Raw genomic sequence first — 22,259 nt, forward strand, 5'->3', positions numbered from 1 at the left:
AACACTATTGTTTGTAGTACTACATTCATACGCATCTCATCCCAAGCCTCTGTTGCTAATTTCAAAATGTCATTTTAATAACAGACCCAGGGGCTATTCACACAAATACTTTTTTGATTCCTCTGCACTACTTTTCCATTGTTTTTCTATGTAAACATGCGCTTTGAAAAAACTGAAATCATTTGGCGTAGTGATATGGAAATGTAATGCGGTCAAGACCTGCCTGGCTTGAAAATAATTGCACACCTTAGAACAGTGGTTCTCAACCTCTCCTGCCTGACAGGCCATGTTTCTGTTTTAACCCTGAAATTGCACACCTGATTCAATTAATGAGTAGTTATTAGAGTAGGAAGAGTAGGAATTAGTCAATTAATCAATTAGTCAACTACTCATTAAGCCTTTAATTAATTGAATCAGGTGTGCCATTTCAGGGTTAAAACAGAAACATGGCATGTCAGAATCAGAATCAAGATTTAAACAGTCTCGTAGTATAATTACTTTTATTCTTTATGGAACAAGAGCCACATGTAGCAAATCAAGACAATAAGGCAACAGGTCAAAAGACTGTAAACAAAATATTTGATACATTAAAGAAGTGTGGTGTATCTTTGTGGCAGGATCTCTAAAAGTCAATCTTTTCAACATTTCAGCCAAAGCATGTAAGAATCACAGAGAGGGAAAAAAAACTAAAAACTATAATCCCCATTTAATTCTATATTCCCATTTATTTTAATAGAACTGCATGCAGTCAACGATACGATTATTAAAAATAAAATCAATTTACATTCAACAACATAATCAAAACAATGATAATTAGCAAAGGATAAAAATGTACTAAGACTCGAGTTCCTACATTTTTAATCAGTTGAACCCCTATAAGAATATACAGTACATTATTTATTAAATCATTTCTTGAAAAAATAATTCATTTATTGCTGGAAAACATTTTAAGTCCCAATCCCTGTTTCATGCAAATGCTTAAAACAATGTTCAGTTCAACAGTTGGGGAAAACCTGCTCCTGAACATCCAGCAGAATCATATGCAGTTAAGATTGCTCACATACTCAAAATTATTATACATTATGTTGCAGAACACCCAACGTCCCACAAATGCATGTGTCATCAGCTCAGAAAACAGTCACATTACTAGGAAATTGAAGACCTCATACCAAACAAATGTCTTTACAAAGAGGACATGATTCACAATGATAAACTTGTTCAGACATTAAAAGTATAAATTGTTTACAGAACTGAGCAAAGAATGAATAAAGACATTCAGTTCATGTCATTATGACAGGAGCACCAATGGTGTGAGGATCCTACTAGAATTGCTCCTCTTATATATTTTGCTTTAATTCTTTACGAAACAAGTACCACATGTGACAAAACTCAACACAAAACAGCAACATGTTATAAGACAGACACATAAAATAGTGTAGTGTATTCTTTGTGGCCGGACCTCTAAAAGTCACTCTTTTCAACATTTAAGACACAACAGTGTTAACAACAAAACATAATCCCCCATTTAAATTCATTATCCCATAATTGTTAAAGTATTTTGCATCGCAAAGCTGGTTGGTAAGTAGGAATGTTTTCTAAGATGATTTTCAAGATGCTATTTTTTTTAGCTGTATAACTGGAGTGTCTTGTTCTGTTCCCCCTTTCAGACTAAAATAACAGATGGAAGAGATTATCATGTTGTAGTTGTAGTTGAATGTTCTGTTAATGACAGTTCATGATTGAATGTAGTGAACAGGTTTGATACAAATATGTGTAAAATATTTCATTTAAATTTAAATTATTATTATTTTCTTTTTTTGCGAGAGCACAGAGCTTTCTTTACCACAAATAACTGGGAATGGCCTCACTAAAGCCTGCAGGCAATTCAAAAAAAGAAGCTTTGCATTGCTACTGATACATTCTGGTACTAATGAGTTAAAAATGAAACTAAAACTAATAGCTAATATTTGCACTTTGTACGACCAACTGCCAAACCTCAAGGCTAAAATATGCAAACCTGCTTAAATTCCCATTTTAAAAATTATGCATATAGGAGCACAAAATAAAGCCAATGAAAATAATGTAATCCCTGATTTTGTAACTGCAATAGGCCCAAACACTAATACTCCTTCTTAGGCCTGAAAAACAGCTTCTTAGTTAGCATGGACGCAAAACAAGGCACCTGTTTTTTGCCTATAGCCGAGCGATCTCTGCAGTTTTCAACACTGCGTAAGGAAACTTTCCTGTTGACAAGCGTCAGGATCTCAGTGAACTCCAGTGTGGAACCATAACGCCTCAGGATTTCACACAGATCCTGGATGTACCACGAGCCATTTACAGTCTCACGGTGAGAGTAATATCCTTTAAAAGAAGGAAACAATGTCAATGACTGTTTAAAGTGTCACTACTGTGAAATCAAAGATGTGAATTGCATCAAAGCCAGTAGATAAAAGAACACATTTAGCAAATCTTCACACTGACCCTCAGCCACTGAGTAGCACATAAGGAAGTCTGCTCCTGCTGGAAGGGTGTAGAGCACCCCCGCATCTACCACCACTTTACTGACCGCTTGACTGTCCACCACATCCATTGGTGCCACAGGATCATCATGCTTGTCACCACGACAAGCCTCGTGTTTAAAGAAGTTTACAAGAGGCATTACATCTGGATTAATACTGCATTACTGTAAGTACATTGCAAAATACATTTTGTGTATAAAGGCTAAATTACCTGCAAGATGAAGATCTTGGGTTTCCCTACAAGGCTATGGCACCTATCCCCCTTGAACAAATCAGTGACTTCTTCAATTTCAATCTTCCCATCATTGGCATAGATGTGGCCATTTTCCCCGTGACTTAAAAAGACGCAAACGAAACAGTCTGCATCCGCATGGTTAGCAGCAGCAGCTGAAATCAAAGGAAAATAAACAGAACCTAAACTCCATCCGGAGCATGCTGTGACATACTGCCGACTTTCACAGAAAAACCTTTTGACTTTCCCTCGGCCCGGGTTATAAAAACAAATTTGATGAACTTACCAGACAGCAATTATAGCAACTACTAGTCAGCAATAACTATGGCTAGTGAAAGAGTAGAGCTCGACCAGTATTGATTTTTTCTTTTTACAACTTATAATAATTGTTTGTGTGTCTGACTACTGATATGCAGAACTGATATTTGTTTTATTTTTGCACATTTGTAACTAAATTATATTACGAATTAGATTATACTACTACAATAATTATAAATATATATTTAAAAAGTGAATTTAATAATATTATCAACCATCTTCAATCAACGGAATGCCAAAGATGCTGCTGATTAACCTCTGTATTGAACCTGGAATATTTAAGTTTGGCTTGCATTTCTAAAATCATGTTTGAAAGATGAAATAATGTGTTACCTTCTTTGATTTTGTCTAAAACTTCATCCCGTTTATAATCATTATAAGCCTTCACTTCAAAATCCAGCTCTTGAAATCTGACAGAAAATGGACTAAGAATGTTAATCATTGTTCTGTTACTTGAATCCAAGACAAGAAAATTCATCAATCAACATAATATCTTGTTTTGCCAAATACCTTCTAACAAGGTTCTGCCTGTCTGCTTCTGTGCCAGAACGGTTACCCAACATGAGCTGCCAGTGGAAACGTTCGTGGTTAAAGATCAGAGCCATTCCTCGCTTCTTGTGATTCATCTTATACTCCTCGTTAGGATCCAGACTATATACACTGACAAATGATATACAAAATTATATACATTTAAAATGAAATATATAAATAAATGAGAGTTGGTTACAATGGTTACAATGTATCTTTATTAAGGTGTTACCTTTGATTAAAGCCATCGGGCTCTGTTATGTTCTCTCTGACTGAAATAAAAGACAAAATCAAAATCAACACTAAGAAATTTGGTTTGCAAAGCAAGCATATGAAAATGTTCAGAGGATCTATTCATGCCACAAAGATTTAAACCACTCAGACAAAGATATTGGACTAACTGTGGTCTAATGGTTGTATTCTAGAATGAAGATCTAAAGTTCAGTGAACATACACTGAGGTCATGCCTCCTGTATTGTGCATTTAGCACCTGGTCAGGCTAGATTTCAATGGCTTTACAAACATTGTCTAGCATAGGCAGAGTTAACATAAGCAAATGCGATATTAACTCTATACAGATCCTTCTCTTTCCCCCATTCTACTACTCGAGTCATATACGAGTTATAAACTAGATTCAGTTCTACCTGTGAGTCCTGCTGAAGCGCTGTCCTTCTCCACAGCTCCTAACAACAACAACAAAGAAACATTTGTAAGCACTGGGGCTTAAACGGTATAAGTATGAATTCAGGGTGGCTGTTCAGCGATAGTAGTCCGGCTGAAAATCATATTTTATGTGAATGATCGTGAAACCTTGTGATGCATGTTTAGACAAATACTACCTACTTCAGGTGTTAGAATAAGGAAATGAAACCTTCTCATAAACAACATTCACTCTGTAAGTTACAAATATTTAAGTTATTTTTTATCCAGAGTAACCAGAAACCTTACCGGATTCATCGCTCTTGACTTGACTTGCCATCGTTGATTCTGCGGAGCGAATTTGTGTGAAATTGAGGAGAGTTTTAACTTGAAACTAACGACAGCAAGAGCAGCCCTGAGTGACTGACTAGTGAGTCACCAAACACAACAGTTGACTTATCACTGGGGGCACTAAAATGTTAACCAATCACAGGCGATTACAATGTTAACCAATCATAGGTCGCTAAAATGTTAACCAATCACAGGCGGTCTGCTGCGGTCGAACCTTTGGTCGGACTGGTTGGACTCGGTTACAACTTTCTTTCTTTCTTTCTTTCTTTCTTTCTTTCTTTCTTTCTTTCTTTCTTTCTTTCTTTCTTTCTTTCTTTCTTTCTTTCTTTCTTTCTTTCTTTCTTTCTTTCTTTGCAATGTAATGTAATAGTTATGTATAGTGAGTTTATCAACACTGACACAGGTTCATCAAGAGAGTATTTCAGAGAGCCGTATAATAAATTATAGCTAGTAAAAATAATACAAAAAGTACTCTCTTAATTAAAAAATATATATTATTAACAATTTATTATCATATTATTACTAAACTTCTCTTTTTGTGTAATTGTCCTTTTTTGTTAAAGGAATATTTTTTCAAAGATTTAAGGGAATAAAAAAGAAGAAGAAAAAATAAAATTGAGAATTTTAACTATTTTCAAATTATTTTATTATTTGAAAGGCTTCAAAAAAAGCTAGGTAACCATTTTCATTGAATTAATTTACAACATGCAAGACCAACAGCTACATTTACATTTAAAAAAAATAAACTTCATGAACTATTTTGCAGTTGCTAAAGATCCTAATAATTGAACATATTACGCTATTTAGCTCTGACAAATAATTTAATCACTCCAGCCTGTGGTTGGAGCACAGGCTGAAAACTGGCAACAAAACTGAAAATGAAAGAGTGCTTAAACTCGAGTCCCACTAGTAATACAACACCCTGTTGAGTTGTTCTTTTTAAAAAAAAAACATTCGACTCATTACTCATATGTATAATAAAATAGTGTATCTCTTTATTGTATTATCTGAAAACAATCCTCACTAATAAAAAGTCAGTGGGACCAAACAAACAAACAAAGATTTGTTTGTTTGTAGTTTCTGTTTATATCATTCACTGTTAAATGGACTTTGCTGCCAAATTTCATCTGTTTGGAGCCTCATTAATTAGCATTTTAGGTTCACTCAGAAGTTCTATTCATATATTTCATAAATGTTATCATTAGATTTGTCTACCACACTTTTATTCTCTGTAACATTCATATTGACATAGTCCTCCTCAGAGTCATCCGTGTCCATATTGACATAGTCCTTCTCAGAGTCATCCGTGTCCACATTGACATAGTCCTCTTCAGAGTCATCCGTGTCCACTTTGACATAGTCCTCTTCGGAGTCGTCATGATCCATGTTTTTATCATTAAGTTGAACATTTTCATAATCATTCTCATCATCATCTTCATTTTTTTGGTCATAGGATGTACCTGCATACATATTAACTGGACCTAGAAACATTGCATAGAGATGAAGAGACATAATTATTAAATGAATTGATAATAAAAGCAGTGTCAATGGAAACAGCAAGATGTTTTTTTTATGAAATGCTACCTCTTTTAAAAGAGCACTTAAAATTAGTTTCCTTTTTCCTTTGCTTTTGTCTTCTCTTGACCAGGAGGATGATTGCGAGGACAGAACAGCACAGTAAGAGCAGCACAGCTGACACCGCAGCACCAATGACAGGAAGCAGGGAGGCTGAGACAGACACGGTTTCAAGTTAAACTTTCAGTACCAGCAGTCCAAACTGTTTTTAGGCTCTTACACATTAATACCTTTGATAGTGATGACCAGCAGTTCAGAGGCAGAGGAACGGAAGGTGCGTGAGGACAAACTGACTTCATAAACACAGCTGTAGTTTCCTTCATGGGAATAATCTGCCTCAGGAAAGGAGAAGGAGGCAGAGAGACTGACAGCTGACTGACTCCTGGTGATATGTGATTCCCTAAACAGGTAGAAGGAGCCTCCAGGATACAGAGATTCAGTGGAACAGATGATAGTGAAACTGTGGCCCCAGGTGATCACTGGCCCCTGAGGCCCCACGTCAAACCGCCCATCAGGAGCAATGCGGGGCAAGCTGGGCTGCTGCAAGTGCACTAGAAAACAAAAAGAATACAGTTATATGGTTACAGAGCCTCAAGCATTAAATTCAAATGGATTTAAATAAAATATGGCTTCAATAATTGAATTCAATCTTGTCAGGATCAAAATGTAATTCACACACATTTTACAAATCGGCAGAATAAAGTAAAAAAAAAAAAAAAAGACATCAATACAGAATTAATTCACTTTCATGCAACTAATGCATTTATAAACAGTAATGTAGCAATGAGACAAGATTAAACACTCACCTACAGTGATTTGAACAGTGTTACTCCAAGGCGACTTTATAGTGGTGTTTTGGTAGGAGTAATTACAGCTGTAGATACCCTGATGTGAGACGCTTACATTAACAAGGTTGAAAGTTGCACTAGATACATTTTTCTTGGAGGACACAGATGATCCATTTATGAAGAGGTGGAATTCAGCATTAGTATTGCATCTTGATTTAGGTGTTGTGCATCTGAACTGAATGTTTTCTCCAGGAGAAACAACTGCATGTGTGGAGATCAGGGAAAGAGTGGGCTTCTCCGGGTCACCTGCAAAAGAAATATACATCCATTTAAAATTACTTGTTTAGATGTGATGAAATACATGAAGCTTAATGTGATTTCTATTGCTCATTTATCACATAAAAATAAGTTAAGATGCAAAAGATTTGACTTACCTCTTAAACAAACAACACCAGCATCTTCACCATGATTACAGTCGTTAACTCCTAGTCCTCTGTGTGAACACTGTATGAGTTTTCCTTCACCTCCCGAACATCCAACATCATCCAGCCAGATCAATCCTTGGCCTTGACCAAAGGCGGCAATATGAGGTGCGCTGATGGCTGAGCCACACTGTAACTGTCTGCACACCACAGCAGCATCATTCATGTCCCAGTCATCACCACACACGGTTCCCCACTGGCCATTATTCTGGATCTCCACTCTTCCACAGCATGAATCAGACCCACTGACCAATCTTATGTCTGGTAGCTTATCTTAAAAATATAAGAACAATGTGATTAAAAACTATGTTGTAAGTATTTGTATACTGTATGCATTTGACATTGTTTTGAGCCAAGCACCAAACGTGCATAGCCTCTTTGCTTTCTCTCATTTTTTTATACAATTATTATTTGGGGCCAAACACTATAAGCTCATGTTGTTTTTAATCACTTTGGTACTTTTTTCATCCGAAGCAAAACAGCAAATATACAATGCCATTTTAGATCTGGGTAAAACATATATACTTTTACCCAGTAAGCAGACGACACCTGCATCTTCTTGATGACCGCAGTCATGTTTTCCAATAGGAAGGTGTGAGCACTGTGTGAGGGATGATTCACTTCCTGAACATTTCACCTCATCCAACCAGATTGGATCACTTCCCTGGCCAAAATAAGCGGCGGAGTGTGCACTAACAGCTCCTCCACATCCCAACTGTCTGCACACCACAGCAGCATCTTTAATGTCCCAGGAATCATCGCACACTGTTCCCCACCGGCCATCATGAAGGATCTCAACTCTCCCAGAGCAGTCATTATTACCATTCACAAGCCTGATACTAAATCCACCTAAAAAATCCATTATGATACAAACATCTTTTAACATGCTAGACTTGCAGACTAGCCAAAACAGTCATGTCTCAAGTGATGTAACTGAGATCTGAATTTTTAAAAAGTGACTGTTACTTACCAGCTACAGAAGTTAGAGCACTGGCTGTTGAGATGAAAAACAGCGACATTTAAAAACATTGTAGACTTACAACAAAATTGTATGATTAATAGGCAAATTTAGGTTAATTAGGACACCTTTTCCAAGCCATCTCATTTGCCAAAAGTGTCCCAATTAACCTGAATTCACCCCTATATAATGATAGATAATAATTTAAATAAAACGTTTAAAATATATATATATATTTGTTGCATATCAACTGATAAATTAATGCTGTCTATGTAAATATACAGTAAACACTGAATTAGTTTCATGTGTGCCATAGCAGAACTGCTGTGACTGGCAGGAAAGGGCCATTATGAATCTGTGGCCAGATGTAGTTCTTCCTCTTAATGATCCCTTTAAGGGATCCTTAAAAAAAAGCTCTGGTGTGTTAAAATCATGACTGCATTCACATACAAATGAAAGAAATATATTTTCTGTCTGAGCCCTGTTTAGGTCATTGAACAGGTTATTTTCTTGAGCAGTCAGAGATGGTGAATTTTAAAATCAATCAATCAAATGTCTAATCAAAAAACTAATAACAAAGAAACGGCAAGCTAAATCAAACATGAAAATTTAAAGTACAAAGACTGAAATAGTTTTTTTCTTGTAAAAAGTACTTCAATAATTTTATTTACAACTTCAAATTTTTTTTTTTTTAAGCGCATAAGCCATTAGTTTTAGTTCAGTTTCAGAAAGAACAAGTGGTAAAGGCACTGATAAACATACTTCATTCAAATGTGGAAAGATACAACATCTTACAATGTTAATAAACTTGAACTAAACTTGAACTAAACCGTTTAATTTGAATAATAATTTTAATTGTAATATTTTTATATTAATATTGTAACATACATGAATGTTCCATCATGAAATTGCAATCTCCATAATAAAAAATGGGAAATGCAAAGACTGAAAATTTAATTTACCCAATATCAAAGTGAGAAGAGGTCTTGTCATCCTTGTGTTGTTTCAAAAAGCACTTAAGATGTGTATGTATATCTCTGTTTCTTTCAAGACAAACAAAACCAAAACTGTAGTCACTTCTCCTTTTAACCATAAAGCAAGGCATAAGATTCCTTTTTTTTTAACCCAGCCTTTTCTGAAAATGTCTATTCACCAATTTTTCTTTTAAGACAAGAATTGCATTCCAAACAGATATTCACAATGACATGAAAAGCTGAGCAGTACCTATTTTTTTTTTTAACCTAAAATTACCTTGAACTCATTCATCACTCACTATTATAAAGCTGTTAATCAGATTATTATCTGTTTTTAAAGCCAAGGATGTCAAAGCACTCCTATATGCATTTAAGAGGCAACTTCCTGGCTCATGAGATCTCAAGTTATTATTATTATGAGTTACAGTTATAGTTATTATGAGCCTCATCAATCTCTGTTAAGATCTGTTTTTCACTGAACTGAAGACTGTACCCCTAAACTAAGCAAATTGTTGAGTGTGTCAATAAAACAGTGTTTATGACTTTTTTTTAAACTGATAATATGTTTGTGGGCACAATTGTGTTGATATAGCTGTCAATAGAAATTACATTATCATATATATCACAAAAGGTGCTTTTATACAGACTGTTTAATATTATTCCACAGTTCAGTATAAGACTATATATTATTTATCAGTTAATAAGTCTTATTCTACTGAACTCTGGAATACTAAACAGTCTGTATAAAAGCACATTTTGTGATATATGATCAGAGCACAAAATTGTGAGTAATATTTGTTTTTTTAAATGACCGTTTGACTCTCGCTGATTTCATCTGAGGGTCAGGAATTGGCTGGTTGAAGCCCCTGCCGGTAGATGCTGATGGTAGTGAAATGCATGTTTTTTCATTGACAGCAAATGCAGTAAAGCCAAAGTTTAATGCAAAATCTTAGTGTTTATGTTTCTTTAAAATATATAAGATAAAGAGAAATGGCATGACTGCGTTTCAAATGATCTCTGCAAAGAAGTTAAATGAACTGTTTAGGCTACATGTGTTGCTCCGGGGAATAGAGAAACCATGTCAGATATGGGTTTCACTTTATTTTGATGGTCCCTTTAACACATTCTGTTGTCTAGAAGTAACATTGCACCTACATGTCTACTAACTCTCATTAGAGTATTAGTAGAGTATTAGTAGACTGGTAGGGTTAGAGTTAGAATAAGTTGACATGTAGTTGCAAAGTTACTTATAGTCAGTAGAGTGTCTGTTGGAGGAGCATCACAATAAAGAGTCATCATTAAGCAGACAGTACACTAATACTCTAATGAGAGTTAGTTGACATGTAGTTGCAAAGTTACTTATAGTCAACAGAATGTTCAAAAGGGACCATCAAAATAAAGTGTTACCCAGATATGCAGTACTCCGAGTTCAATAGCATTCGGTGGGATATCCAAATCCCTATGATTTTGCAGGATCCAGAGAAGAGCTCTGTTCTCAGAAAAACAATTTAACACTGATAAATCTGTGAAGCGAATTAGAGGAAGTGCAGAGCACACAGAGCACAGTCAGCGAGTGTGAAACATGGTGTCAGTTCAGCATTTCCTTGGAACTAAAAACTGAACTTCAGAGGAAACCTAAATGGTCATTGTGCAGAATACAAGCATTAGACGATTTAAACTGTATTTTAATTCAAATGAATTATTTATTTAACCAGTGGGAATCATGATAGAAGGAAGTAGCAGTAACTCATTAGCGGGTGTCTGACACACAAGCAACAACTGAGGGAGGAAGACACACAGCAGAGCGGAAGTGGGTAAATGTGTCCACGAAATGGATACAGCTACTGCTCTCTCTCTCTCTCTCTCTCTGAGGTTCCTTATTGGTTGCTTCTTAAGAGAACACATCATGAGAAGCTTTATATAAATTATACAAAAAGCTTTATATCATTTTTTAACAAATTTCTTAGACTTGTTGTTTGCTCCATTCACAATTGCTAAATTGCAAGATGCACCATTTTCAGTAAAGCAGACAAACAGATGCTTTGAATAGCGTATCTGCACTCACACAGTTCCAGAGATTTGTAATTCTCTGTAAATCACAAATAACAAATATGGCTAAAGACAAGTCTGCAGTATTTTAATATTAAAGTTACAATTTAAATCTTAAATATTAGTGGTTAATAATGTCCACTGAGTCGTTGTTCTCTTAATTCATTTACAAAGAATAATTTATACTGGGACATTGTTTGTAAGATATAATGAATTAATTCACTGATAACTGCGTTTGTTTCTTGTGTGGCGACTTCTGGCTCCATTTTTCATCGGGCATGTTGTAAGGTGTTCAGTGCTGTTGTCATTCAGAAGTGTAAATAAGTATAGGTCCTGTGTCCTTTTTTTGTAGAAAACAACAAATAACTTTTATAAGTCTTCATAGTTATTGTCCAGCATACTTCTCTGTTCTGTAATATTGACATAGTCCTGTTCTGAATCGTCTGTTTCTACATTGACATAGTCCTGTTCAGAGTCATCCTGATCTACATTTACATAGTCTTGATCAGAGTCAGAGTTGACATCTTCATGAGCTCCATCATCCATATCTACAGTTTCATAGTCATCATCAGCATTCTCTTCATCCATATCTACAATTTCATAGTCATCATCAGCATTCTCTTCATGTTGGTCTCTATGGAGCATATCTTGCATATCAACTGCATCTTGGGATACAAAGAACATTATATTCAGGTATTAGGTATTATATTAGGTATTATATTATCATTTTTGCAGGCTCCAAAAATAAAGGTAAAGGACATCATGTAAATCTTTCTCACCTTTTGAACAGGAGCATATTTGGATTTTCTTTTGTCTTTTTCTCCTCTTTACCAGGAAGATAATCAGCAGTGCAGACAAAATGAACAGTACAGCTGTTACCACAGAACCAATGATAACAACTGAAGAAGCTGGAAGAGAGATTTTAGTAATTAAACGGCTTACTATTACGCTTCTGCTGAAAGATCAGTGTTTTTGAACAAATGTGTTGAATGAATGATTCAACTCTCTCATAAATCAAGGTGTGGTCATATTTATCATTGATCGGAAATTGTGACTGTGAAATCAGACATTTCAATAATAAAAGGAGTTTAGTGTGATGGCGCAAAAATTGCAGCTGATTTTGCTCGTGTTCAAGTCGATCACACAAATTGAAACGTGCAAACACAGACAAGCAGTGTGATACAAACAGTGAAAAATCCCAGTGCATACTTGCAAATAAACACTTTGATCAAGGTAAAACTGAAATTCTCATACCTGAACACACGACTCCAGCAACTTTACTGTGATCACAATTACCTCCATTCTCATGAGAGCAATTTGAGATGAATGACTCGGTGCCCAAACAATTGACAAGTTTCTTCCAGGATTGGCCGCTTCCTACCCCAAAAAAAGCCTGACTGTGTGCACTAAAAGCTCTTCCACATCCCAGCTGTTTGCACACCACAACAGCATCCAAAATGTCCCAGGAGTCATCACACACTGTTCCCCACGTGCCATTATATAAGACCTCAACTGTCCCAAAGCAGATGTCTAAACCATTGACCAGTCTGATGTCTTGACCTCCTGAAAATCAAAGGACATTTTCAACTCGCGTGTAAATACACAAACACAAAAATAAAAATCTCCTGGCAATTGTGAAAAATTAAGAAGTAACCCTTACGAAAAAGAAGTTTATTCAAGTGTGCTATCAGTATACTTCTTTTAAACTAAAAATAAGAAAGTATACTTTCAGTCTACTTTTTATGTACTTCTCAGAAATATACTTTATGTACTTCTCAGAAAGATTCTTTAAATTCCACTTAAGTATACTTGACTTATACTGACAGAAAAGTCTTGGCCTGTACTTGTTGATCGAGATTAAGTATTCTAATTATTCTTGGCTTGTACTTGTGTTTACTATTTTGATTGAGTAGCTTATTAAATACTTAAAAAAAAAAAAACATAATATTACACACTGTCTTATAAACTAACATGTTCATGTTTATAACAAGCTTTCGGGTGGAATAGCTTATAGAGTAAATAAAATAAGCATGCTGAACCTGATCTTGTACACAGCGATAATAATTCCCTTATGAAAAATACGTTTATTCAAGTGTGCTATTAGTATACTTCTTTTCAACTAAAAAGAAGAAAGCATACTTTCAGTCTACATTTTATATACTTCTCAAAAATATACTTTATGTACTTCTCAAAAACACTTGACTTGACTTATACTGAGAGAAATGTCCAAGTATATTTGGCCTGTACTTGTACTCAATCTTTTGATCGAGATATACTTAAAAGTATAATTAAGTAGTATACTTGGCTTGTAGTTGTGTTAACTCTTTTGATCGAGTAAATATACTTTTTTTTAACATATTTTTTCATATATAGTCTTATGAAACTTACATTGCTTGAAAATATTGATTAGAATATTGATATAAAACAGATATGTTTCTAATTCTGCGTATCTGAATTTTTGTGTAGGCTAGTCCACTGGTAGTATATAGGAATTGACTCTAATTCTACTTTTCCCCACCACTGACTGAATTTTCCAGCTATCCATATTTTCACTGTTATACGGATCAAAACACAGGAGAAGAAGAAGCTGAAACAAGTGATAGAAGATTGCTCACTCAAATATAAAATAACATGATCATCAAACATTAAACAGCGTGTAAATCAAAACTGCTTAATGTTTCCAAATGAAATGTCGAACCCATGAAGAGAAAACAACTGTGAAGCTTTGGGGGTGTTGGACTCGATCTACTCCATCTGTGTTTGATCACGTTTCTGAATCTGATCAAGGCGAAGTCTTTGACAAAAATGAGATTTTCTCTTTAAAATGCTGCCTTTATTTATGAAACTTACCAACATTCAAGTGTTGCATGAAGCTAATAAAATGTTTTTAAAATTAAAGTACAGTTAACCCTTGTGCATCCTTGAGGACATTTTTGTCCTTTTCAGTTGTTTTTTGATCACTTTGCCTGTGTTAATGCTAACTGCATAAAATTTGGCACGGGTGTGTATTTTTATTGGAATTTTACTATTTCATCACCATTTCCTTTAAAAAATCTATTTTGCACTAGTTACACAAAATATTTCCTCTCATGACCTTTTGGACAAAAATGGCCCCATTGAAACCCATTAAAACTGCATTTTTTAATCCCTGTGCCGTTTAACTATAAAATGATGCAATCTTTTTTAATAGGCTTTCATTCTGTTGGCAAGGCTTCAAAATTGACATTTTTACAATTTTTTATCAGATGGTGCCATTTTTTCAGGTTAGGCCTATAAAGCAAATACTCGCTTTATTCCTGTTTTCTGCTTCGGCATATTATAGAGCCAACTGGATAAATTATGCAACGATAATTGTGTGGGTTTGTTGGTATGGATGTCTAAGTGTGGTTTGTATGTGTGTAATAAAATAAAAAGTGTGTTTGTGTGCATGTAATATTTGAGAGAGAAAAACTCAACTGCAAATCGAAAATCCAATCACTGTGTTCACCAGTGGAGTTTTGCTGGCATCCAATGGGGAAAGTCTGGTACTGCGCCCAAACAAAATCTTACTGAAAGCTCATTTTTTGAGATATCATCCTCAAATTCGGAACACAACCTGTTTAGATTTATGGCTTTGAATTTATATCAGTTTTAGAGTTCCAAATGTTTCATAAAATATATATTTTATACAAAATATTGATTATAATGTTCATAAATATTTTTCATAAACTTAAACTTCTATAAAAAAAATTTGATTGCACTTTTTTCAATTTTTTCACTTCAACAACAATCTGCCAAGGGTCTTCTTTAAAATGAAACCAAACTTAAGTATTTGCTCCCAAGCATAACATTTTTATGAGAGTTTTTTGACTTGGACATTTTTGTCCCTTTTGGACCTATGTGTAAGTTTTTTTTTTTTTTTTTTATGTTAACTGCATTAATTTTGGCACAGGTGTCTATTTTTATTGTAATTTTACTATTTCACCCCCATTTCATTTGAAAAAAAAAAAAAATGTTGCACTAGTTACACAAAATACTTATTTATATTTTATATAAAATATTGATTATAATGTTCATAAATATTTTTCATAAACTTAAACTTCTATAACATTTTTTTGGTTGCACTTTTTTCACTTCAACAACAATCTGCCAAGGGTCTTCTTTAAAATGAGACCAAACTTAAGTAATTTGCTCCCAAGCATAACATTTTTATGAGTTTTTCGACTTGGACATTTTTGTCCCTTTTGGACCTATGAGTAAGTTTTTTTTTTGTTGTTGTTAATGTTAACTGCATGAATTTTGAGCTATTATAGAGCCAGTTGGATAAATTATGCAATGATAATTGTGTGCGTGTGTTGGTATGGATGTCAGAGTGTGGTTGCTATGTGTGTTATAAAAAAAAAGTGTTTGTGTGCATGTGTTTGTTTGTAGTATTGAGAGAGAAAAACTCAACTGCAAATAACAAACACAGTCTATGATAACAAATCCAATCACTGTGTTCACCAGTGGAGTTTTGCTGGGATCCAATGGGGAAAGTCTGGTACAAAGTCTGGTTTTGTCCCAAACAAAACCTTATGAAAGCTCATTTTTTGAGATATCAACCTCAAATTTGGAACACAACTTATTTAGATTTATGGCTTTGATTTTCTAGCCGTTTTAGAGTTCAACTTGTTTCATAAAATATATATTTTATATAAAATAATATTCATAAATAATTTTCATAAACTTAAACCTATATAACTTTTTTTTGGATTTACTTATAAAAAAAACTTCAGCAATAATCTGCCAAGGGTATTCTTTAAAATGATACCAAAGTTAAGTCTGTGCTCCCAAGCTTCAACTTTTTATGACAGTTTTTTGACATGGACATTTTTGTCCTCTTTGGACCTATGAGTAACTTTTTTAAATTGATGCACAAGGGTTAAAGGTATTTTTCAAGTATAAAAAATAACATTTGGACATAGTAGTATAGGCTTACTGCAAGTGCAAAAATAATATATAAATAGTAAACTATAAGTATAATGTTAAGTTCACTTAAAGAAAACTTGTAGTATAAAAATACTAAACTAGTAGTTTACTGAGAGTACACTTCAAAGTATACTACAAGTATTAAAATAGTAAACTACTAGTATACCCATTAGTTCACTTGCAGTACAAATGAGAAACATAATTATGAACTAGTTGTGCACTTAAAGTTTACTATTGTTACACATAGTATACTTAAACATATACTTTTATATACTAAAAGTGGGCCAATTTAGTCCCAAGCAGTATTAAAATAGTACACTTACAAGTTTACTACTAGTACATATTGACATTAGTATACTTACTACATAATGTATACTTAAAAATATACTTGAACATTACTTAAGTATACTTCATAAAATGAACTTGAAGTAGGCTATACTTCTTTTTCGTAAGGGAAATTAAGACTGTTAAGGCTGTCAAGCACCAAAGGTATTATAAAAGCCAATATGTCTTGCGCGCCATATTCCAAGTCTTCTGAAGTCATTAAAAAAGGTTTCATGAGAGTTCATGATGATATGTCTTTTGAGTCTGATCTTTTCAATGAATCGATTGATTCACAAAACCAGTTTGAATGATTCATTCATGAATCTGACTGACCCAGTTCTCAAGTTCTGACAGCAGTTAACAGCGGAGGTCAATGTTATCAGTGGATAATGACTGAAATTTCAGTATGTTCCACACACAAAGGTATCATATTTCAGACTTGGACTACAGCACACAAGTTGTATGGACTTCTATTAAGATATTTTTGCATTTTTAAGCTTGGAAACTTCAGTCCCCTTCCATTGCAATTGCATGTAAAAAAGCAACCAGCAAAATCAAAATTTCTTCTTTTGTATTTCACAGAAGAAATAATTTAGGTTTGGAACATGTTTAATTACTACGAGTGAACTATTCCTTTAACAACAATAGAGTAGAAATAGTCATGTTTATCAAAGCTTTTGCAATGCTGAGAGGATCACTTACCAGTAAACAGGTAATCGTTTAAAACCACAGCTGTCAAAGAGAAAACATAGGGAGTTATTTTATTAGAATTTATCACAACGATTTTATGTAAATAATAAAACAAGTGGTTTAGTAGTGAAGGATGTGGATTTTGGAATAAACTGATGCTTCAATGTATATGTAATAAGTGATTATAATCAAGGAATTCATCAATATTTTTTCTCTAAATATCACGAGTTGAATGACTTCTCTAGGCTTCTGAGATTTTACTTTGTTATAAGTTACCAGTGTGATTACAGAAATGTTATTAAGTGAACTTATTGTTCTTCTTAAGTTTTCTTCTTCTTCTTCTTCTTCTTCTTCTTCTTATTCCCGGGAGATAAATTTTGGCCAGCTCCTGCGCCTAGGCCCTTTGAGACAGAGACACCGTTCCAACTTTAAAACGTACGGTAAGTACCGGTGTAAGTTGCTCGCGAAGATGACATCACGAGTCCATGTCGTTCGTCCGCCATATTGGATTGAACAGAAAGCAAAACTAAATTTTCACAGGTCACAAATTTGGTCCGAACTTCACGAAACTGGACGTACATGATCCTTGATAACTTTTGATGCATCGGTCTAATTTAATCATCTTCATTTATTAATATCTACAGATTTGTATGCATGAATTGTGCATTTCCAGTTCTCAAAACAATTAATAAAAAAAAATTAAAAAAAAACTTTATACAAAATACATCATGCTCTTCTTCGCTAACCGAACAAACAATTAATTGTCTGTGGCTGTGTTTGTGCGTGGGAAATATGCTGCGCATAACAATAGAAAACAAGGAGAAATGCGCAGTCACATGCTCAAACAATAAACAACATCGCTCTAGATGTGTAAAAACCTATTTTTTACAGTCTATGGTAAAAACAAGTGGAAAGCGTGGGCGCGCCGCTCTCTGCTTTCCACAAGTGCTTGCTCTCCCGTGGCGTCTGTCGTTGCTATGCAACCATGAACTGCGCTCTCCATGATGACAAGGAAGTATCAGCAAAAGATTAATTGATTTCTAGCCCTTGCATTAGCTTTACTACTAGATATATTTATGGAGATGAAAAATAATAAGGCGCCCTGTACAGCTATGATCAGCTGTTCGGCCGAACATTCAATGTTTACGCTGCGAGCTGATCAGTTGGTTCGTTGCTGCCGCGCTCTATCACTCGCACACCATAAAGAGCTAATTGTTTTTTAATGTTTCAATTTCGTGATTAAAATGACATAATTTGGAAGCGGATAATTTCTTCACAAACAGCTCATTATGACTCAATGTTAGAATGCTGCACCTACACTCGATAGTGTGAATAAGATCAGCGCAACGCAGACCACTGCATTGACAGCGTGAAACACATGATCTGTCTACGGCCAGGGCTCAGCGGAAGACAGAGAATGCCGTCCAGCGCTGATTGAGGAATTAAATTCGAAAATAAAAGAGAGTTTGACATCTTTTTTCTCGCATCTGTGAATTTATTTTTTAATCATTTGTTCTGAGATGAAGCGAATATATTTGTGCGGGAATTTCTCGCACTATAAAAGCTAACCTTGCGGGAATGGTTTAAATTATGCGCAATCCCCACATTCCCGCACCGAAATTCAAGTCCTGAAATGGCAGCGGGCTGTGTAACTCTAGCATATGGCGCATATGTCATATAAAGTTAGGCAAGGCCAAACAGCGTTATCCATGTTGTTGCGATTGCATCGCTAGAGTAAGCTAATAGTGAAACTTATAGCGTTTTTCATTTAATTACAATATGAGGACTGACGGTAGGCTATAAAAATCAGCGTTTCTGTGTAGGTGATGACAACCATCTTGACAGCAGCAATCAAAGCATCGCTGATTATGGTAGACCTTAATTTGAGATAGTAAATTTGTTCCTAATCAAAGGGAACACTCAACCACAGACCAGCTGGGTGAGTTTTGTATTGGCTTATTGGATACAATAAATTAAGACTGTCAACTTCTTTTCAATAGGCTACTATTTCATCACCCAAAACACTCCCACTCTCTGCTGTATATTCATAACTAATTATTTCAAAACCAACAACCAAGCCACATAAACAATGCCATTGGCACTAGTCTACATAGCAGACATGTCTCTTAATGCACATAACTTTTCACCTTTTTGCACAATCTTGAAAAAAGTACTATTGTTGAAATTCTCAGATCAAGCAAACTTCAACGCACCCTTATCCACTACCTGCTAACGTTAGTGAACCACACCCGAGCAAGCACACTTCGCAGTTCCTCCGGAAATGCATTTTTCTAGTTTTCATATATTCTCTAATGTCTTTATTTGATATGAATGCAGTAACAGTGCTTGCTCATTTAGCCCGGCTTCCAGAAATGAAATATGGAAAGATGTTTTGTTTGAGAAAGGTCTTCAACATGTGTCAATTCATACATCTGTTTTTCTAGGGTACTCTGACAACTATGGTCACAGGGGTCAATATAGTTTCAGGGACCATCTCTTTGTTAAAGCCTTACTTTTCAGTTAGACTAAAGTGTAGCTCTCCTTGAGAGAAAGGACGCATTATCTTGATGTTTTGAGAAAACTCTCCTTTTTATAGTTAGAGCCTGGCCAAATCCAACCTAGGAAAAGCTGTGTGTCGGTGTGTGTGTTAGTCTTCTTAGTTACAGGTTAAGGAACCACTGGCATCATGACTGAGTCGTTGTTCGGGACAGGCCGGTGCCCAGTAACCCAAATCTGCGACCTGGAAGGTCACGGCGTGCCTAACTTCAGGATCCGAGTGTCAGCTGCGTAATCGATGGAGATATGCTTCAGTCTATCTGTATACGTGTGGAAAATTACTATGTTTATCTATTTCTTAGCCAATGAAAATCATTCAACCTGAAGCAAGGAGGTAGCTTAGACTTTGGTGAAGGGTATAACTGCTGTGATCTTTGTAACTGTAAGCGGGCCGGCCTACGAACTCCTGTGTGAGTCTTGAAGCTGACTTCTGATGATGAAACTGCAAACTATCTTCAGTAAAACTTTTCTTCAATTTATTATAATTCTGACTCCGGGTTTTCATTCATCATATGTGACCCTGGACCACAAAACCAGTCTTATGTGTAATTTTTTAAAAATTGAGATTTATACATCTTCTGAAAGCTGATTACATAATCTTTCCATTGATATATGGTTTGTTATGATAGGACAATATTTGGCTGAGATACAACTATTGGAAAATCTGGAATCTGAGGGAGCAAAAAAATCGAAATATTGAGAAAATCGCCTTCAAAGTTGTCCATTTCTATTGGCGATAGTGCTGCATCCATTCACACAAATAAATGTTTTATATATTTAAGGTGGGAAATTTACAAAATATCTTCATGGAACATGATCTTTACTTAATATCCTAATGATTTTTGACATAAAAAAAAATCTATAATTTTGACCCATACAATGTTTTGTTGGATATTGCCACAAATATACCCGTGCAACATAAGACTGGTTTTGTGATCCAGGGTCACATATCTGGTTCTGGGTCTTTGACTGTAAAACCCCTAACAGTGGCATCTTACATTTTCCTTGGTAACCTAAATAAAAATTGCTTTTTATGTCTGACCACACTCCTACCAATGTCCCAGATATAGAGTTCACGTATTGTGAAAAGTCAAAACGGGAACACATCTAACTATTATTAATGATAATTTAATAATTTTCAACAGCATAAATATTTTATATCATAATGGTAACACCTTACTATAAGGTTTCATTAGTTAACTACATTGGTTAACATGAACTAATAATGAACTGCACTTTTACAGCATTTATTAATACATTATTAAAATCAAAAGTTGTATTTGTTAACATTAGTTAATGCACTGTGAACTAACATGAACAAATGATGAACAGTTGCATTTTTATTCACTAACATTAACAAAGATTAACAAATACTGTAACAAAGATGAACAAATACTGTAACAAATGTATTGCTCATGGTTAGTTCCCGTTAGGTAATACATTTACTAATGCTAACAAATGAAACCTTATTGTAAAGTGAGACCATTACAATGAATAAATTGATGGTATTAATTTGAAAAGTGTTTACCTAGTGTGAAATCAAGAAGCGGTCTCAGCATTTCGGTTCTTTCATCGACTGATGTGTGTGATGTCTATGTCTGCTGCTCTTCACGTCTAAATAAAACCCTATGAGTCACACAGACAGTAGTTCCGTTTTTACTGTTCACTTCACTTCAGCTTCTGAGAAAGTAAATCAGAAGAAATGGCTTAGTATAATTATTTGTGCAGAAATTATCCTCAGTAACCACTGAGAGCTGAAATACATGATACTCTCCTGCACTAAATGCGCAACACTTGTTTTCACTTCAACTTTTCAGCATTCTGCCCATGACGTGAACATTAACATGCTAGTCAGTGTGCACTTGCATTTTTTTTTGCAAATAATTGTTATTTATAACGAGAACAACTTTTCTTCAAATATGCAAATATCTCTTTTAGGGCTGGTGCTCTTAATGTGCTGCAGCACTTTGACATCAGCACATTTTTCACACATTTAGGGTTTCTAATACTTGTGGTTAAATGTGTGTCGTCCTGTTTATTTTAAGACACACCACACTGGCCACTGAATACAGCCTATTCTACCCTTTGTGTTCAGCAGAACTGTATTATCAGTCCAATTCAGCCTACTTGTAAGTCAAATATGTAGCCATTAAGCCACACCAACATGGAGGAGCTATCAGTAAACTGTTGTATTGAAAGCCTGTCATATAAAAACCTGATATGAGAGAGAGGCAGGGCAAATGCCCTGATGTTACTCACCACTATCTGCCACTATGGTATCCACTTGCATCGCCGTGAACTTCTTCCAGCAGAGCAGATGTTGAAGGGT

General features: G+C 35.0%; 3 protein-coding genes across 9 annotated transcripts; all 3 read right to left on the minus strand.

The window, feature by feature from the left end:
- Window positions 1-483: 483 nt before the first annotated feature.
- LOC311097223 (caspase-6-like) lies at window positions 484-4,694 on the minus strand. Of its 3 annotated transcripts, none has more exons than XM_084136774.1 (8): window positions 4,546-4,694; window positions 4,242-4,280; window positions 3,830-3,869; window positions 3,580-3,729; window positions 3,403-3,479; window positions 2,731-2,906; window positions 2,482-2,629; window positions 484-2,361 (listed from the first exon to the last, which is right to left on the minus strand). In XM_084136774.1, exons 1-8 carry the CDS (start codon window positions 4,574-4,576, stop codon window positions 2,120-2,122), a joined length of 903 nt encoding a protein of 300 aa, XP_083992900.1. In that variant the 5' UTR covers window positions 4,577-4,694; the 3' UTR covers window positions 484-2,119. The 3 variants fall into 3 exon arrangements, with proteins under 3 accessions (XP_083992900.1, XP_083992902.1, XP_083992901.1); XM_084136776.1 differs by having other exon boundaries at window positions 3,580-3,720; window positions 4,546-4,684; XM_084136775.1 differs by having other exon boundaries at window positions 4,242-4,277; window positions 4,546-4,649.
- Window positions 4,695-5,536: 842 nt separating this feature from the next.
- On the minus strand, window positions 5,537-10,794 carry LOC311094711 (uncharacterized protein). 3 transcript variants are annotated; one of them, XM_084132837.1, is made up of 9 exons: window positions 10,772-10,794; window positions 9,353-9,433; window positions 8,403-8,426; window positions 7,964-8,281; window positions 7,385-7,705; window positions 6,969-7,256; window positions 6,393-6,713; window positions 6,172-6,315; window positions 5,537-6,068 (listed from the first exon to the last, which is right to left on the minus strand). In XM_084132837.1, the coding sequence occupies exons 2-9, from the start codon at window positions 9,381-9,383 to the stop codon at window positions 5,761-5,763; spliced, it is 1,755 nt and encodes a 584-aa protein (XP_083988963.1). In that variant the 5' UTR covers window positions 9,384-9,433; window positions 10,772-10,794; the 3' UTR covers window positions 5,537-5,760. The 3 variants fall into 3 exon arrangements, with proteins under 3 accessions (XP_083988963.1, XP_083988962.1, XP_083988964.1); XM_084132836.1 differs by lacking the exon at window positions 10,772-10,794 and having other exon boundaries at window positions 9,353-9,486; XM_084132838.1 differs by lacking the exon at window positions 10,772-10,794 and having other exon boundaries at window positions 7,385-7,693; window positions 9,353-9,472.
- A 257-nt stretch (window positions 10,795-11,051) lies between these two features.
- Window positions 11,052-21,609, minus strand: LOC311097743 (uncharacterized protein). Of its 3 annotated transcripts, XM_084137599.1 has the most exons (6): window positions 21,459-21,609; window positions 17,387-17,416; window positions 12,668-12,976; window positions 12,193-12,321; window positions 12,010-12,078; window positions 11,058-11,967 (listed from the first exon to the last, which is right to left on the minus strand). In XM_084137599.1, the coding sequence occupies exons 1-6, from the start codon at window positions 21,487-21,489 to the stop codon at window positions 11,783-11,785; spliced, it is 753 nt and encodes a 250-aa protein (XP_083993725.1). In that variant the 5' UTR covers window positions 21,490-21,609; the 3' UTR covers window positions 11,058-11,782. The 3 variants fall into 3 exon arrangements, with proteins under 3 accessions (XP_083993723.1, XP_083993725.1, XP_083993724.1); XM_084137597.1 differs by having other exon boundaries at window positions 11,052-12,078; window positions 21,459-21,601; XM_084137598.1 differs by having other exon boundaries at window positions 11,058-12,072; window positions 21,459-21,608.
- Window positions 21,610-22,259: the final 650 nt, after the last annotated feature.

Source organism: Abramis brama (genome assembly GCF_963993115.1).
Source record: "Abramis brama genome assembly, chromosome: 1".
NCBI lineage: Eukaryota > Metazoa > Chordata > Actinopteri > Cypriniformes > Leuciscidae > Abramis > Abramis brama.